The sequence below is a fragment of the Idiotropiscis lumnitzeri genome, chromosome 17 (assembly GCF_059441095.1).
Source record: "Idiotropiscis lumnitzeri isolate Australia: NSW breed Sydney's pygmy pipehorse chromosome 17, RoL_Ilum_1.0, whole genome shotgun sequence".
NCBI lineage: Eukaryota > Metazoa > Chordata > Actinopteri > Syngnathiformes > Syngnathidae > Idiotropiscis > Idiotropiscis lumnitzeri.
Genome location: NC_142407.1, coordinates 10,881,897 through 10,899,860, shown reverse-complemented (window position 1 = coordinate 10,899,860; position 17,964 = coordinate 10,881,897). Strand labels below are relative to the sequence as shown.

General features: G+C 44.5%; 1 protein-coding gene across 2 annotated transcripts in view; it reads left to right on the top strand.

Annotated features, from left to right (window-relative positions):
* The window catches only part of LOC148320210 (ryanodine receptor 1-like), a 39,275-nt gene that overhangs the window by 7,112 nt on the left and 14,199 nt on the right, over positions 1-17,964 (top strand). The window contains exons 23-76 of one of the 2 annotated variants that reach the window (XM_088280334.1): positions 34-137; positions 218-301; positions 377-536; positions 632-779; positions 868-1,073; positions 1,141-1,315; positions 2,024-2,232; positions 2,314-2,672; positions 2,754-2,883; positions 2,965-3,125; positions 3,190-3,352; positions 3,429-3,515; positions 3,596-3,822; positions 4,005-4,443; positions 4,517-5,098; positions 5,172-5,372; positions 5,630-5,741; positions 5,832-5,975; positions 6,125-6,398; positions 6,471-6,585; positions 6,652-6,784; positions 6,856-6,950; positions 7,016-7,151; positions 7,235-7,421; positions 7,493-7,604; positions 7,695-7,815; positions 8,051-8,220; positions 8,303-8,523; positions 8,608-8,698; positions 8,778-8,918; positions 8,982-9,145; positions 9,225-9,303; positions 9,742-9,831; positions 9,907-10,047; positions 10,123-10,200; positions 10,282-10,357; positions 10,434-10,557; positions 10,870-10,985; positions 11,086-11,153; positions 11,234-11,355; positions 11,477-11,526; positions 11,606-11,666; positions 11,746-11,872; positions 12,107-12,218; positions 12,309-12,390; positions 12,471-12,601; positions 12,699-13,019; positions 13,416-13,656; positions 13,869-13,956; positions 14,046-14,138; positions 14,445-14,459; positions 17,362-17,532; positions 17,611-17,670; positions 17,748-17,882. In XM_088280334.1, coding sequence (XP_088136460.1) covers positions 34-137; positions 218-301; positions 377-536; positions 632-779; positions 868-1,073; positions 1,141-1,315; positions 2,024-2,232; positions 2,314-2,672; positions 2,754-2,883; positions 2,965-3,125; positions 3,190-3,352; positions 3,429-3,515; positions 3,596-3,822; positions 4,005-4,443; positions 4,517-5,098; positions 5,172-5,372; positions 5,630-5,741; positions 5,832-5,975; positions 6,125-6,398; positions 6,471-6,585; positions 6,652-6,784; positions 6,856-6,950; positions 7,016-7,151; positions 7,235-7,421; positions 7,493-7,604; positions 7,695-7,815; positions 8,051-8,220; positions 8,303-8,523; positions 8,608-8,698; positions 8,778-8,918; positions 8,982-9,145; positions 9,225-9,303; positions 9,742-9,831; positions 9,907-10,047; positions 10,123-10,200; positions 10,282-10,357; positions 10,434-10,557; positions 10,870-10,985; positions 11,086-11,153; positions 11,234-11,355; positions 11,477-11,526; positions 11,606-11,666; positions 11,746-11,872; positions 12,107-12,218; positions 12,309-12,390; positions 12,471-12,601; positions 12,699-13,019; positions 13,416-13,656; positions 13,869-13,956; positions 14,046-14,138; positions 14,445-14,459; positions 17,362-17,532; positions 17,611-17,670; positions 17,748-17,882 — 8,232 coding nt within the window. The remainder of the gene's footprint in view (positions 1-33; positions 138-217; positions 302-376; positions 537-631; positions 780-867; positions 1,074-1,140; positions 1,316-2,023; positions 2,233-2,313; positions 2,673-2,753; positions 2,884-2,964; positions 3,126-3,189; positions 3,353-3,428; positions 3,516-3,595; positions 3,823-4,004; positions 4,444-4,516; positions 5,099-5,171; positions 5,373-5,629; positions 5,742-5,831; positions 5,976-6,124; positions 6,399-6,470; positions 6,586-6,651; positions 6,785-6,855; positions 6,951-7,015; positions 7,152-7,234; positions 7,422-7,492; positions 7,605-7,694; positions 7,816-8,050; positions 8,221-8,302; positions 8,524-8,607; positions 8,699-8,777; positions 8,919-8,981; positions 9,146-9,224; positions 9,304-9,741; positions 9,832-9,906; positions 10,048-10,122; positions 10,201-10,281; positions 10,358-10,433; positions 10,558-10,869; positions 10,986-11,085; positions 11,154-11,233; positions 11,356-11,476; positions 11,527-11,605; positions 11,667-11,745; positions 11,873-12,106; positions 12,219-12,308; positions 12,391-12,470; positions 12,602-12,698; positions 13,020-13,415; positions 13,657-13,868; positions 13,957-14,045; positions 14,139-14,444; positions 14,460-17,361; positions 17,533-17,610; positions 17,671-17,747; positions 17,883-17,964) is intronic. The other variant, XM_088280335.1, reaches the window with a different exon arrangement.

Here is a 17,964-nt window from a genome sequence, read left to right as displayed (position 1 = left end):
CCCATCTGCGACCATTTGAATGGATCGTTCTAGTTTCGAGACGACAACAAGAAGCTCCACCCTTGCTTGGTTGACTTCCAGAGTCTCCCTGAACCTGAGAAAAACTACAACTTAGCAATGTCAGGAGAGACTCTCAAGTAAGTCACTGCTTCATTTCATTTAGAAAATTACATTTACTCATTTCCTTCTCTAACTCCATGTGTGATTCTTTTAAAAGGACTTTGTTGGCACTGGGGTGTCACGTCGGAATGGGCGATGAGAAAGCAGAGGAAAATCTGAAAAGAACCAAGCTTCCAAAAACGTGAGTCCCCCTTTGTTTGGAGATTATTATTGTAGTTTCCACAGATATCTTTAAAACACAACACTTTTTTTTTAGTTACATGCAGAGCAGTGGATATAAACCCGCTCCACTGGACCTCAACCATGTCAAGCTGACTCCTAATCAGAACACTCTCGTGGAGAGACTGGCGGAGAATGGACACAATGTGTGGGCCAGAGACCGGGTTCGCCAAGGCTGGACATATAGTATTGTGCAGGTACATTTTTGCGGCGAATACATTGTTCTCTATAATGTTAGAATGAAAACATAAAACAACTTGTGTGACTCATCTATTTGTGTTTTGCTCAACAGGACATCATGAACAAGCGCAATCCTCGTCTGGTCCCTTACAACCTATTGGATGAAAAGACCAAAAAGACCAACCGAGACACAGTTTGCGCAGCAGTTCGAACCCTAATTGGATATGGTTACAACATTGAACCACCTGACCAGGAGAGCAGTATGTCTTGCACAATATCAGGATTAAGCCCGACAAAGATTTTGGAGAAACCCTCTATTTCCCCTCGGCTCTGTTTGTGTCCATGCAGGCGGGCCTGGAGCAGGCAGCTCTCGTGGAGATAAGATCCGAGTGTTCAGAGCAGAGAAGTCCTATGGCGTCACACAGGGGAAGTGGTACTTTGAATTCGAGGCTGTGACAGTCAGCGAGATGAGGGTGGGCTGGGCCCGACCCAGCGTTCGAGCCGACACGGAACTTGGTGCAGATGAATTGGCTTACGTCTTCAATGGCTTCAAGGTGAGTGCTCGGAATTCTCGCCAAGCAGTAGTTAGAGAAAAGCCGCATAAACTGCTGTCATTTTCAGGCCCAACGATGGCATGTGGGAAACGAGTCATTTGGTCGACAGTGGCAATCTGGCGACGTGGTGGGTTGCATGATTGATCTCACCGAAATGAACATCATGTTCACACTCAATGGAGAGATGTTGATCAGTGATTCGGGCTCGGAGATGGCCTTCAAGGACATCGATATAGGAGAAGGTAAGCAGAGTCACACCCGATGATTATGAACATTTGACGCAGCATACTGTCTCGTCTAGAATTGTCCAAAATGTCTTGTGTGCTGAAGAATGACGTTTTGGGCAAAACTAAAAGTCTAGTGGTTTAATTAATTTAATTAATTACAAGATATGTCTTAAGGCTTTTGTCTATATCAGAGATTCTCAAACTTGGGTGACTGGAACCCGAGGGTTATTTTGCAGACCCACTTCAGGGTCCAAAATATAACTTGTAATAAGTCATGATGTCATAACATAAAAAAGTAAATAATTAATAATAATAATTCTTCCAAGAAACCAAACATACTATACCACCTACTCATCACTATCTAATAGATTTGCTTTAAAATCTCTGATATGATTGTGCTGCATCATCACATACATTTTGGTATGCATGCAGCAATTCAAGCTTGCGATTAATTTGATTACGTAAAGATCATTTTTACAAAACAGATCATAAATGCTTAAGTTAACGTCCAAAAACTAAATCATTCCTAATCACATCGCCGCTGATGTTTCATTGTTGTTATGACTACGAGGGGCCCCTCTGAAAAAAATCTTGCTTGTAAGGAGTCCGAAGACCCAAAAAGTTTGAGTACCATGCCCTCGGTCTACATCGCGTATAAGCATGTTTTTGTACCACTCACACGCTAATTACAATGAATTTACTAAGTATGTGGAACATCCGTAGGCTTCATACCTGTATGCAGTCTTGGCCTGTCCCAGGTGGGCCGGATCAACCTGGGTCAGAACGTCAGCAGCCTCCGCTACTTTACTATATGTGGACTGCAAGAGGGATTCGAACCTTTCGCCATCAACATGAAAAGAGACATCACCATGTGGTTCAGCAAGAGCCTCCCTCAGTACATTCCCGTGCCAACTGATCATCCTCACATTGAGGTGTTGTGCATTGTAGTACAACGTTTAGCGTTATTTTTCCTATTCATAATTTCTAGCTGTGTTATTTGCTTTTCATTCCAGGTGTCTCGCGTTGATGGGACAGTGGAAACTGCTCCTTGTCTCAAGGTAACCCACAAAACATTTGGATCCCAGAACGCCAACACAGATTTGCTGTTCTTGAGGCTCAGCATGCCAGTTGAATTCCACGAGACTTTCAAAGTCCCCGCTGGGACCACCCTCCTCACTCGCACCCTCACCATCCCTGAAGATGAGGTGGTGGAGGTGGACCCAGACTCTGACTTTGAAATACTCAAGAAGTCAGCCTCTCGCAAAGAGCAGGAAGAAGAGAAGAAGGAACCCTCTGTGCCAAAGGAGATACCGGCCATCAAAAACGGAGAGAATGAGAAGGACGCCTCAACTGAGAAGAGCAAGAAAAAAGGGTTTGTGTTGGCTCAAGGCAGGTTATCCGAGGGAGGTTCCAACTTGTCATATATAGTCATCACACTTGTTATTTATTGCAGATTCCTTTTCAAGGCCAAGAAGGCTGCATTAATAACCCCACCACCTGTTGTCCCAACCATGCCTCGCTTAGTGGAAGACGTGGTACCAGATGACAGGGATGACATGGACATAATCCTCAACACCACCACAGTATGAAATCATTTCTACAATCCATTGCCAATTTCCGAACAATCTTGCCAATAGTTTATTTGAAACTCTTTCCTTTACCAGTACTACTATTCTGTACGAGTGTTTGCGGGCCAGGAACCAAGTTGTGTGTGGGTGGGTTGGATCACCCCTGACTATCACCAATATGATCCCCATTTTGATCTCAGCAAAGTCAGGAACGTAACGGTCACTGTAGGTGACGATAAAGGCAACATCCATGATAGGTAAAATATCATTTCATTCATGAATGACAACTTTCGCGCTCACTCAACATTTCTATCGCCTCAGTATAAAGCGCACTAACTGCTACATGGTATGGGGAGGTGAGTTCAGCAGCTCCCAGCAGACCCGAGTGAGCCAGGAGGACTTTGTGATTGGCTGCCTTATTGATTTGGACACAGGACTCATGACGTTTACTGCTAATGGGAAAGAAATCAACACCTTCTACCAGGTTCAGAAACACGCAGTCGATTGTCCTTGCGTTTCTGTGGAAAGGCATCTTTCGTTAACTGTGCCTTATGTTTCAGGTGGAGCCCAACACTAAACTATTCCCAGCAGTCTTTGTCTTACCTTCTAGTCAGAATATGATTCAAATTGAGCTTGGCAAACTCAAGGTGAGCTCCAAAGTCAGAATGTTATACTTAACATCTTAAACTGTCTTTCTTTTAATGTATTATAAATATTTCCGAGGCAGAACATTATGCCCATCTCTGCCGCCATGTTCCGGAGTGAACGCAAGAACCCGGTGCCCCAGTGCCCTCCCAGACTGGATGTCCAAATGTTAACGCCAGTCATCTGGAGCCGCATGCCCAACCACTTCCTGGCTCCAGAGACAGGGCGCATTAGCGAGAGACTGGGCTGGCTTGTTCAGTGTCAGGAGCCACTCACCATGATGGCCCTCCATATTCCAGAAGAGAACAGGTCAGTGTCATTACGCTCAAAGATTGTTGTTTGGTGAGACCTGCACTGCCTTGCTCAGAGGCATCACAGCGTGTGAACTGGCTCTCGTTCTCAACCATACCCAAGTTCCGTATTTTCTCTAGCAACTATTGAACCCAAGAATCTCCAGTCCCTAGATTAAGACCCTTTTTCCAATTCTCTAGGTGCATTGACATCCTCGAGCTTTCGGAACGAATGGACCTGCTGAAGTTCCACTATCACACTCTGAAGTTGTATGGCTCAGTGTGTGCCTTAGGAAACAACCGTGTGGCTCATGCTCTGTGCAGCCACGTGGATGAATCACAGCTTTTCTACGCCATAGAGAACACCTACCTCCCCGGACCAATGAGGAGCGGCTTCTATGACCTTCTCATAAGCATGCACCTTGAGTCTGCAAAGAGGAACCGGCTTGGAACCAACAAGGAATTCATCGTTCCAATGTCCGATGAAACCCGTAGTATCACTTTGTACTCTGTGAAGTCACACGCTTTACCTGGCGTTGGACTCACCACATGCCTACGCCCCAAACTCCATTTTTCTTCGACTGGATTCGTTGGAACCAATCCAGACATCTACACCCTGAGTCCAGTAGTTCCCTTACAGGTGAGGTGAAACATGGGGACAACAAACTGTGAGTTTGGCATATACTGCAATTGTATTTTTTTTCCATTTCCAGGTGCTTAAAACCAAAGCGCTAACCATGCTCATTGAGGCTGTGCAAGATGGCGGTCAGGCCATGAGAGATCCTGTAGGGGGTAGTGTTGAGTTCCACTTTGTTCCGATCCTGAAGCTCATCAGTACCCTCCTCATCATGGGCGTGTTTGACGATGAAGACGTCACCCACATCCTGAAGATGATCGAGCCCACGGTCTTCAGTGGCAAGAAGCCGGAGGAGTCTGATGAGGAGGTTGTTAAAGTGAAGGAAGAGAAGGAACCTAAAGCGCAAAAAGTTCTAGCGGAGAAAGCTGACGAGCCGGGAGATGTGGCAGAAGATGAGCAGGAGGAGTTTGATGATGACGGCCTTGGAGAGGAGGAGGAGGAGGAAGAGTTGGAAGAAGGGGAAGAAGAACTGGAGGTGGCGGAATCCATCATTCCACATGAAGAAATGGCCGATGCGACTGAGCCAGTAAATGGAGAGAAAGGTGCGGAAGAAACAGAGAAAGAGATCAAATCCTGTGAGGCCAGTGGTGAGTCTAAAGAGGAACATTTAGAGCAAGGACTGTTCCAGATGAAGCTACCAGAGTCCGTCAAATTACAGGTGTGTTTCATTTCCTTCAAATGAAATCAAAACCAACTTCATTTCACAAGTGGCTAACTTTTCTCTTCTTCAGATGTGCACTCTACTACAATATTTCTGCGATTGCGAACTTCGACACAGGGTAGAAGCCATCATCGCATTTTCAGACAAGCTCGTCAGCCAGATACAGTCCAACCAGAGGCAACGGTACAATGAACTCATGTTGGCCTTCACCATGAGCGCTGCCGAGACCGCACGCAAGACCCGTGAATTCCGCTCACCACCACAAGAGCAGGTACTCGGGGACACCGCTTCATACTGTTGTTGGGGGGGCGGAGAGAGCTGGCACTTGTAATAGCCACGAACATGGGAGACTTGTGTTGTGTCATACAATTACAGCGTAATTAACTAGCAGTTTGTTCCTAAATTAGCAGCCCGGTGGTTGGGGACCGCTGACTTGCCAGATGGAGATTATACATACTCATCGGTCTGATTGCAACAATGCCTTGTCGGTAGCCTCAAGACCTCCTTTACATTTTCTGCCCCATGTAGGTCAACATGCTCATGAACTTCAAGAACTGTGCCGAAGATGAAGATTGCCCAGTTCCAGATGAAGTCCGCGAGGCTCTGCAAGCGTTTCACAATGGTCTGCTGGGACATTGTGGTTAGTTCTGTTCGATCCATTGCACCTGCAGATTTTTAACCATTTAGATGAACACGACATGAGGTGTCTTTATGCCTGTTCTCATATCAGGCGTTCATATTGAAGAAGAGGAGGAAGAAGAAGTAGTGGATTATTCTGTGCGTGGCCGACTGCTCCGTTTACTGCAAAGGGTAAAGAAGATACGTCAGAAGAAAGTGGAGGAGGAGCCCGAGCCAGAGGAAGATAAAAAACCAAGTGAGACTCCTCAGATGTTTCACACATGATGATAATAATGATACTCAGATGCTTTACATACAATTTACATTGTACTACGTTTGTGTATAGTGTACGGTATATTTTTCTCGTCTCAATCTTTTGATTGTGCATCTCTCACTTCGTCCCAGGCACACTGCAAGAACTCATCTCACATTCCACGATCCACTGGGCCCAAGAGTCTTTCATCCAGAACCCGGAGCTTGTTCGTATGATGTTCAGCCTCCTCCACAGGCAATATGACGGGCTGGGGGAGCTCGTACGTGCCCTTCCCAAGGCCTACACCATCAATGCAGTTTCCATTCAGGACACCATGGATCTGTTAGAGTGCTTAGGACAGATACGTTCCCTGCTTATCGTCCAGATGGGTCCAGAAGAGGAGAGGCTAATGATTCAAAGCATTGGGTATTTTTTTTTCTTTTTATTCCTCGTGTATGTTTACAATATCTAAATTCACACATGAACTTTCCTCCACAGGAATATTATGAGCAACAAAGTTTTCTATCAGCACCCAAACTTGATGAGGGCTCTGGGCATGCATGAAACTGTCATGGAAGTTATGGTTAATGTACTGGGTGGCGGAGACTCCAAGGTACTTTTTCGAATCCGTCGCAGGCATGAATGGACGCACACTGTAACTTGTTTTTCGCGTCCGTAGGAGATCAGATTCCCGAGGGTGGTGACGAACTGCTGTCGCTTTCTGTGCTATTTCTGTCGCATCAGCCGTCAGAACCAGCGCTCTATGTTTGATCATCTCAGCTATCTGCTGCAGAACAGCGGCATCGGCCTCGGTGATTGTATTTACAGTGATTCAGCAATACAAGCTTGAGAGTTCGCCTTAATGCAGGCGTGTGTTGTGTAGGAATGCGGGGCTCCACACCCTTGGATGTCGCGGCAGCTTCTTGCATTGACAACAACGAGTTGGCGTTGGCTCTGCAAGAACAAGACCTGGAGATGGTAAAAGGCAACTAGTACTCCGAAAAACAAGAAACAGTTCTTGATTAGAGTGATGTCCTCCTAAGGTGGTGAAGTATCTGGCTGGATGTGGTCTACAGAGCTGTCCAATGCTCCTCTCCAAGGGCTACCCCGACATTGGCTGGAATCCATGTGGTGGAGAGAAATACCTTGATTTTCTGCGTTTTGCTGTATTTGTTAATGGTCTGTCTTGTATTTTTTTTCACCTCAGGTCATTTACAATATGGATCTGTCTTCAATAACCTTTTATGATTTGGTTTCCCCAGGAGAGAGTGTGGAGGAGAATGCCAACGTCGTGGTGCGCCTCCTCATCCGTAGGCCCGAATGTTTCGGTCCGGCCCTCAGAGGGGAAGGTGGGAATGGTCTCCTGGCGGCCATTGAAGAGGCCATCAAAATATCCGAGGATCCTGCTCGGGATGGGCCCAGCGTTAAGAAAGACAGACGCTTTCCCATGTAAGCTCCGCTGGTGATGTTGAATGCCGAAAATACAACATGTGCGTAACATCCCGTGTCAACCGTTGTAGGTTTGGTGGAGAGGAGCAGCATGAAGAGAACCGGGTGCACCTGGGAAACGCGGTTATGTCATTCTACTCAGCACTTATTGACTTGTTGGGACGTTGTGCCCCCGAAATGCATGTAAGATGTTTGCTTGACTTATCAAACGAGTTAAGAGAAAATGAAGGTGTGGGAAAAACTTTACTGAGGAACCAAATTTGTCTCGTGCAGCTGATCCAGGCTGGAAAGGGCGAGGCTCTGAGGATCCGAGCCATCCTGAGGTCTCTGGTCCCTCTTGAGGATTTGGTTGGCGTCATCAGCCTTCCGGTTCAGATTCCTTCTTTTGGGAAAGGTAAACACTCGGGAAGCAATATTTTCTTCGACCATCTAACCAGCATAATTGCAAGCGATTGTCTTTTGCAAAGTATTTCTTTCTTTGGTTTTCTGGCCTGGTGACACCATCTCTTATAAATTTCTGAGAAAATTTGAATTTCTTCTTTAAAATTTAGAACACGCAAGAGCAGGCTGTTGTTGTTATTTTTTTTTTGCCAACTATGTCCTTGTAATGCGTCGTATCTTCCTTTTAGACAACAGCATCATAGAACCAAAGATGTCAGCCAGTTTTGTCCCAGATCACAAAGCTCCCATGGTTCTGTTCCTGGACAGAGTGTACGGTATTGATAATCAGGATTTCCTGCTCCACGTGCTGGAGGTTGGCTTCTTGCCTGACATGAGGGCCGCTGCCTCGCTCGACACGGTGACGTTTAAAGACGAAGTGCCGTTTGGTCTTTGTTGCGCGCACCTCGTGTAATTTACTGTTGGACTGTTTTGTCTTCTAGGCTGCTTTCAGTACTACCGAGATGGCGCTGGCTTTAAATCGTTACCTGTGCTCTGCTGTGCTACCCCTCATCACCAAATGCGCCCCGCTCTTTGCTGGCAGCGATCACCGAGCCATTATGATTGATTCCATGTTGCACACAATCTACCGGCTGTCTCGCGGACGTGCCTTCACAAAAGCCCAAAGAGACATTATTGAGGAATGCCTTATGGCTTTGTGCAAGTATGAAAAATCGGGTATTTCAATTTTATTTTAATTTTTTTAGGAGTATGATGGTTAAGCCTTTCATTTGGTACTTCACTGCAGGCATCTTCGTCCATCCATGCTTCAGCATCTGCTACGGCGGCTGGTTTTCGACGTTCCCATCCTAAACGAGTTTGCCAAAATGCCACTCAAAGTAAGCGGACCTTTGAACAGTTTTCGAAAAACAATTCAACGCATAATCTTGACACGTGACACGTGTGTGTGTCCTGCAGCTGTTGACCAACCACTACGAGCGTTGCTGGAAGTATTACTGCCTCCCGAATGGCTGGGCCAACTTTGGAGTTGCATCAGAGGAAGAGCTGCACTTGACCCGGAAGCTTTTTTGGGGCATATTCGAGTCTCTCGCACACAAGGTACTGCTGTGACAAGTAATTCAGAGTTCCGGGCACTAATGCCTTCTTATTGTGATGAACCAGAAATTTGATGCAGAGATTTTCAAAATCTCAATGCCGTGCATCTGTGCCATTGCCGGTGCCATCCCCCCAGACTACGTAGATGCGAGCTACTCTTCTAAGACGGAAAAGAAGGCCTCAGTGGATGCAGAGGGAAATTTTGATCCAAAACCAGTGGAGACTACAAAGTGAGTTCATTGTTTTCGATTATTTTTCCCATCTTATTGAACTTGAACTAAACCGCAATATACCTATCGTCTCAAACAGCACAATCATCCCTGAAAGGCTGGATGCCTTTATCAACAAATATGCTGAATATACCCATGATAAATGGGCCTTTGAAAAGGTAAGGATTTATTTCCCCATTGCATTAAAGAGCAGCACTTTGGTGTATTATTTTACAGGGTTGCCTCAAAGTCAAGAAATTCTGTCCGGGCTTTGATCTCCAAACTGTCCCTCCTGTGTGGAGTTTGCATATTCTCACCTGGGGTTTTCTCCAGGCACTCGGGCTTCCTCCCACTTTCCGAAAGCATGTATATTTTGTTGATTGAAACTTTTAATTTCCTATAAGTGCACGTGTGAATCGTACGTGCTGTTTGGTTGACGAGCAACCAGTCCAGGGAGGACCCGCTCACCTAAAGTCAGTTGGCATAGGCACTAGTTGCTGCATAAAAATGGATGGATGACACATTTTCATTTTATCACACCCAAGGTTTCCTTCTCGCCTCTCTTCTCATCAAATAAAACCTTTAAACGGAGAGAAGTGTTTGCTTCTATGTTCTAGATCCAGAATAACTGGTCTTACGGCGAGGTCCTGGATGAAAATGCAAAAAGCCATCCTATGCTCAGACCATACAAGACCTTCTCCGAGAAGGTAAGCGTGTAAGATGATGCATTTATTTTACACGTGTCCGTCAACTTGAGATATTTCGGACTCTCTACTTTGCAGGATAAGGAGATCTACCGCTGGCCAATCAAAGAGTCAGTCAAAGCAATGCTTGCTTGGGAGTGGACCATAGACAAAGCGAGAGAGGAGGAAGAGTCGGAGAAGAAGAAGGCAGCATCACGGAAGATTTCACAGACGGCACAGGTACGTAGCAGTACAGCGTTGCTTGTCACAATTTTGCTTGATATCGATGTGTGACAAATATTCTCCCACTTCAAGGCAACCTACGACCCAAGTCATGGTTACAGTCCGCAGCCCATTGACATCACTCACATGGCTCTCTCGAGAGACCTGCAAGTATGGACCAATATCATCTTAGCCTCAATTCAATGTGTTATCCAATCATATGGTCGTTATTAAACTTTTATTTTTTTTCAGTCGATGGCTGAGCAGCTGGCTGAAAATTACCATAACACTTGGGGCAGGAAAAAGAAGCTGGAGCTACAAGCTAAAGGTAAGACATTAATCTTGTTTTATTTTATTTTCAAAGTTTTCTTCAAGGCAGTTTTTTTTTTTTTTTTTTTTGCCAGGAGGTGGAACACATCCTCTTCTGGTACCGTACGACACCCTGACAGCAAAAGAAAAGGCTCGAGACCGAGAGAAGGCCTATGAGCTGCTTAAGTTCCTCCAATTGAATGGATATGCCGTCACGAGGTAACAATATTCATTAATTAATCATTTATTATATATCATTAAAGAGTCTTTTGAGTTGCCCCGGTGGATCATATCCTCAGATAACCTACCCTATTCAGACAACAAACATGATTAGAGGCCTGGAGATTACCTTTAGGCTGATCACATTGGGAGCAATACAAGCACGCATGTTTATGCAATCCTTATTACAGAGATTGAAAAGGTCAAACTCCTACTTTAATATTTTGCACAGAACATTGAAAACAAAGCTTTGTTGCTGATGCCAGACTTCCTGTTGTGGAGAAAATTAAATTGAATTTTCTTTCTTTCCAGGGGCCTGAAAGATATGGAATCTGACATTTCATCCATTGAGAAAAGATTTGCTTATGGCTTCCTGCAGAAACTCTTGAAATGGATGGAAATTGCTCAGGAGTTCATTGCTCATCTCGGTATTGCTGGGGATAAAAGAAAAATAATAACGGGAAGGAACATAATGCCAATACTTGGTAAGACATGTTTGAATCATGTTTTATTAAATGTGGTTTGCAGAGGCAGTAGTAAGCAGTGGACGAGTGGAAAAGTCTCCCCATGAACAGGAAATCAAATTCTTTGCAAAGGTGTGACTAATGTTAATAATCCACCACAAACATAATTTGTCTTGATAGCGTTATTAAAATTGCTACGTCTTCGCTTTCAGATCCTGATGCCTCTGATCAATCAGTATTTCAAAAACCACTGCCTGTACTTTTTGTCCACGCCTGCTAAAGTCCTGGGTAGCGGTGGCCACTCATCCAATAAAGAGAAGGAGATGATTGCAAGGTGACGTCTCTCCTACAACAGACTTGGTCTTTTCATTTAATCTTCCATCCTATTTTGGCATTTTCCTCTCTCTTTCATCCCTTTCATTTGTTTCCTTCGTTCCTTTCCTTCTCCTCCTTAGTATCTTCTGTAAAATGTCCGCTCTGGTGAGACACAGAGTTTCTCTCTTTGGTAAGCTGACGGTTTGCCTCCAGCAAACATGATGACAATTGCTACAAAGTAATTATTGTGAAATCGTATTTGTGTGCAGGAACGGACGCCTCAGCCATTGTTAACTGTCTTCACATTTTGGCCCGCTCACTGGATGCGAGGTTTAGTGTATATATTAATATACATGCATTCAATAGATTTGATTGTTTTTTTTTCTTCAACATTTTTTGTTTATTTTAGGACTGTCATGAAATCCGGTCCTGAGATTGTTAAAGCAGGTTTGCGGTCATTTTTTGAGAGCGCTGCTGATGATATCGAAAAGATGGTGGAAAACCTTAAACTGGGCAAAGTCTCGAAAGGCAATCAGGTATTGCACGACGCATGCATGGACACAATTATTGGGGCATACGTTTTTATTTATTATTTAATTATTTAATGGGATAGGTGTTCACTTCCTTAGTCTTCATCCTACGGAGTCCTTATTTGGCGTTGTGTCCCTGTCCATTTAGGAAGACAATAACGTTTTTTTTTTATTTTTTTATTTTTTTATATCACATTCTAGCTCTTCGCTCTCCTGATGCGTTTTCATTTTCCCTTCTAGCAAGTGAAAGGTGTGTCCCAGAATATTAACTACACCACCATCGCCCTGCTCCCAGTCCTCACGTCCCTGTTTGATCACATTGCCCAACATCTATTTGGAGATGATGTCATGTGTGAGTTATTTTACATCAATGTCTGTGTTCCTTCATTTTTTAAATTATGTTTTTCTGAATACATCACTGCTATCGTTTTCTCGCACACAGTGGATGACTTGCAGATGTCATGCTATCGCATCATGTGTAGCATCTACTCCCTCGGGACGGTCAAGAATCCACATGTTGAGAGGTAACGGCTGAGCTGCATGAATTCGATGCCGCCGTTTGACCTCGGAGGACTTTACATACGATGGTTGTTTGTATTTACAGACAGCGGCCTGCTCTTGGCGAGTGTCTGGCTCACCTGGCAGCAGCTATGCCAGTGGCCTACTTGGAGCCGCATCTAAATGAATTCAACGCTTTCTCGGTGTACACCACAAAAACGCCCCGAGAAAGAGCCAGTGAGTGTGCACAAAAGAAAATGGTGTCAATATGCAAATTAAAGAACTGACATGAAAGGATTTCTGTCCCACTTTCTCCCATGAATACAAAAAAAAGTTTTGGGCCTCCCTAACGAAGTCCAGGAGCTATGTCCAGACATCCCCGAGCTCGACTCTCTTCTGAAGGAGATCGGGGACTTGGCGGAGTCGGGCGCTCGCTACACGGAGATGCCTCATGTGATTGAGATCACGTTGCCCATGCTGTGCAACTATCTGCCTCGCTGGTGGGAACGAGGACTGGAGAACTTCCCTGAGATGGACAGCCAACTTTGCACGGCAGTCACATCAGAACACCTCAATCAGTTGCTGGGCAGCATCATGAAAATTGTGGTCAACAATCTGGGGATAGACGAGGCCTCCTGGATGAAGAGGTTGGCTGGTGAGTCGCTTTTTAATGCTACATTTGACATTCACCCACTTACGCTGGACGGGGAGCAGTATCGAAACGTCAGCTTGTAAAATAAATCCTTATTTTTGTAAAGACAGCATTCCTGGATTAGCTTCTTCCAATGGCAAAAGTGTACCAATTGAAGTATCCGTAGACTGTTTCCTTGAGCTGATACCTACTGATGGGTAAATGAAGGTTCAAATCTGCTTCATGAACCAGTTGTAGTATTTTTGGACTCCAGTAGATGGCACTCTTGCCATTTTTTAAACCCTTTATTTAAACCAACAGTGCCATCTACAGGACTCAAAAATACAACAACTGGTTCATGAAGCAAATTTGAAGCTTCATTTTACCATCACAGTGATACCCTTCTGCGCCCCTTCCCAGTATTTTCACAGCCAATTGTCAGCCGGGCGAAACCAGAGATGCTCAAATCCCATTTCATCCCGACAATGGAGAAGCTAAAAAAGCGCACGTCCAAGGTGGTGGCCGAAGAAGACCATCTGCGAATGGAGGGCAAATCAGAAGGTGACGAGGAAGATGGCACTATCCGGGATGAGTTTGCCGTCCTCTGTCGAGACCTTTATGCGCTTTACCCGCTCCTCATTCGCTACGTGGACAACAACAGGTGCGCACTCAGGAAGTCTGTCAACTGAGATTTGTGAATAATTCTCAGAACCAACACTTAGTGGGATTTTTCTGGACTCATGCTGTGAGGAGGGTGTGCTAAGAAACAAACAGTGACGAGAAAATGACTCGTTTGGTGAAGAACGTATCAGCTCATCTCAATGACTTTTGGCGAGGCTTGAAGTCATTTCCTTTTTTTTTTTTTATTTGCAGAGCACGATGGCTTACCTGCCCAGACCCAGATGCTGAGGAGCTTTTCCGCATGGTTGGAGAGGTCTTCATATTCTGGTCTAAGTCTCACGTGAGTCAAGTACACACGTTTGGCCTTTGACATGGAACGCTGTGGTGGTATACGTTTATTTTTTTTAAGTTTCTGTGATGCTGCTGCAGAACTTCAAGCGGGAGGAGCAGAATTTTGTGGTGATGAATGAGATCAATAACATGTCATTCCTCACCGCTGACAGCAAGAGCAAAATGAGTAAGGTGAGTTGATGGAGTGAAATTGAATTATTATTTTTTTTGTCGTGTGTTTGGCAGATCCGGTAGTGCGATATTTCAATGTAAAGCGTGTAATAACTTTTCCCTCCTATTTGTCTGTCATGTGTTAAAGTCACGTTAGTCACAAATGAAGCAAATTGACATTTTTTTTTTTTTTTGGTCTGTTCAGATAATTTTGGATATTTTTTAACCTTAATTTTCATTTTCTTAGTTAAGCAGTTATGTTAACAATGTTCTCTCTTTGATTGTCCCTTTTGTCCTCATCTGTTGGGTTGCGGCTGGGTTTTCCAGGGCGGGGACTCAGAGGTTAGACCTTGTTCCTGCACGACCGCTGTGCTGACCGCATGGCACCTCACTTTGGGGGCGCTTTTCATCAACCTCCCCAGCACACTGGCACATCTGATCCACACCGAGTCAGAACATACACAGTACACTCTCATGCACGCCTAAATGGACAAAAGTATTCACATACACACGCTTAAGCTACCACGGGTTTAATCAAATCTGTTTACTCACATTGAATAATTTTTAGAACACGTCGAGAGCTTTTTTCCTTCTCTCAAGTCCAACGACAGTGACATTGGATGCAAGTAATGCCCATAATGCACATTATATTCCCACAGACTCTCACCAGCATGCTGTTAAAGGGGAAGTCAACCCCCCAAAAATATATTTGAACTAAAACCTTCAATGCGCCTAAACATGCCATCTGATTCATATTGTGTTTGTGGAATATGAGTTAAGCCGCAAAGTCCATCTGAGCGAGCAGCCATTTTGCCACTTCTGCTAAGTGAAAATGACATCACAGTTGCTCAGGTAACAACCAATCACGACTCACCTGTTTTCTGAAGCTGAGCCATGATTGGTCGTTTGTTGAGCCCTGAGCAAATGTGATGTCATTTTCAGTAAGACAGAAGTGACAAAATGGCCACGCATGCTGATTATTGTAATTAACAAATGTTAAATAAAGATGTAAAAAAAAAAATGGCCGCCTTCACAGCTGGACAAAAATGAGCGGATTTTACCACTTAAAACATATTCCTTGAATGCAATATTAATCACAATGCCGTGTATTCTCGTAAAAAAAAATAAAATTGAGGGTTGACTTTGCATTTAAAAGTCAGAAGAGTGGATGCTGTTCTAATTTTGAAAAGTCGAGCATTTCTACTTCCTGCAGGCCCCATATTGTGTTCCAACACTTTTGTCTATGTAGCGTATAAATATACACTTCTCGAGTCACATCTACATTCCATCGGGCATGACCTGACATGTCTTCAATCGTGGAACCTTTTCAGCGCAGGCAGCTGTGTCCACTTTTTGTCATCGCTATAAATACCGCTCTCATTTCATTAATAGACACGACGAGGAACATCCTTGACAGGACAGCTTCATTTTGCTTTCATTTAAAAGCGTCTACATCTCGTCAACGAAAACAAACACTCTCCATCCTATTTCGTAGGCTAGTCCGACATGAACACTGCTCCACATGAAGGATCACCGGACATCAGGGCAGACCCTCAAGTACGGGACAAGCCCAGTCCTGCCAGTGTGTGAGGGGGGGAGTCGGGAGGCGCTTGATGAAAGTACTCAGCTGTAGAGTTGGGCTCATGGCACTGAACTTTGCACAAAGCCCACGGTGGCGGTGAAAGCCCGGTGCCATCATGCTGTCAGTTTGCTCTCTGTTGATCATAGTCGAGTTGGAGTCTTGTAGAATGTCTCTTGTTTCCTTTTCTAGCTGGTGGGTTGACCTGTAGCTTGTGTAATGCAGCTTTCTGCCACTAGAAGATGATCTTAGCCTTCTCTTTGAAGCGCCGCCGGGGACATCATTCCGGGTTACCTCTCTCACACACATGACTGAAATGCTCTCATGCGCACGAGTGATTTGTGAAAAAAAAAATCTGCATATTATCATACAAATGCACGAGAGAGCGTTTTCTCTCAAGTATGAAATTTCCCGTGTTGTATATAACTGAAGAGCATTTCACGTGTGAGAGGCAATCCTGAATCCTGTCCTTGACGGCTATTCATACTTCTCTGTGCTCTTTCTTCTCTCCTCCCCTGGAAATGCCATGAAGCCTCATGGTTGGCTTTCCTCTAAAAATCCTCAAGTATGCAAGCCCACTAACACACCTGAGGCTTAACATGACTGAGGCCTAGACGTAGATACAGCTTTGACGTGGCCATGTTAGAATGTGCTCCAAACGATGCCATGATTTTTTTAACCAATACATTCATTCACACTTAATGTTGAAAGTATTCCCCGGAACGCTTCGCAGCCTGTTCCCATAACACCTTTTGTATCAGAAGCAGAAGTGAAGGCGTGGCCGATGCGCTCTTATATTTGCACATATACCGGCACAGCATTTAATTATACATATATGAATATAAATATGATGAGCTGTGTTAAGAATTCTGCCTTTATAAGGATAGTAGAGTTTTGTTTTCATTTACACTGTCAGAGAATAAATATTTTGGTTGTACTTTGCAGAAGTATGAGAAACACTTCTCATAAAATGGTATGCAATATTTACAAAAACAATAATAAATATCAAATTATTTATAATTGGGCACAATTAACTGTCTAAAATTCCAAATCAAAAATATTTCTTTAATCTGTATGATAGTTTGACTTCTGTTTTTTCATACTCTCACATGAATGAAGATCCAGAACATAAAAACAGGAAAGGAGTGCAGGAGGCAAGCACAGGGACTAGCTCGCTCCTATTAACAGTCTGCAACTAATTCATTCATTTCATTGTGTTTTGTTCTGAAGCAACTAACATCACTTATTTTTCTTCCATACGTCATTGGGAGTCATTTTGATTTGAAGAATGGGTTTTCCTCTTCACTTTTCACCGCACGCTGTGTCAAACCATTTTGACAAAAACGCCTTTAACGCCCACTCCCTTTCACAAAGCCAGCGAGACCCTCACGTTGCCCCCACACTTCCACCACACCCTCTACTTACCACTCTGAGCTCAGAGAAATTTAGTTCTCGTCTTTTTTTTTTTCTACACATTGTGACATATAATCCCTTCACGGGTTCTGCTGCCATTCCATAAATAAACAAAATGCTGCGCTCTGAAAGGTATTCAGCGGGACGAATAATCACCGAGGGTATTCGGTCTACTCTAGAGTTTCACGCCTGGCGGTGTCAGTTGTGGCACATTATGAGATACTGTGAATACTTCCCTGTGCTTTGTGTCAGGGCGGAGGCTCGGATGCGGAGCGTACCAAGAAGAAAAAACGGGGTGACCGCTACTCGGTGCAGACTTCGCTCATCGTGGCCGCTTTAAAGAAGATGCTCCCCATTGGCCTCAACATGTGCTCCCCTGCCGACCAGGAGCTCATCAACTTGGCCAAGATTCGATACTCGTTGGTAATTCAGTGAGATGTGATGAATACACTAACAGCTTTGAATCGCAAGAAATGAAGTATAAGTTTCTTTACTGCGCAGAGAGATACTGATGAAGAAGTGAGGGAGTTCCTGCAGAATAATCTCCACCTGCAGGGAAAGGTCTCATCCCCCTGCATGTTCCAATGTTGCCGGTGGGTCAGGTTTCCTAAATATTGGTGGTACCGTGCTATGTACAGGTGGACAATCCATCCATGCGCTGGCAGATGGCGCTTTACAAGGAAATGGCGGGAAAGGCCGAAGACGCTGATGCGCCAGTGAAAGTGGTCAAGAGAGTGCAGGAGGTCTCCGCCGTCCTCTACCACCTCGAAGTGGTGAGCAATTTCCATTCGTGCACTAACAAACGATTTTAATTGAATAAATCAGATTAGTTTCATGTCCATGTGTCTTTGTTTC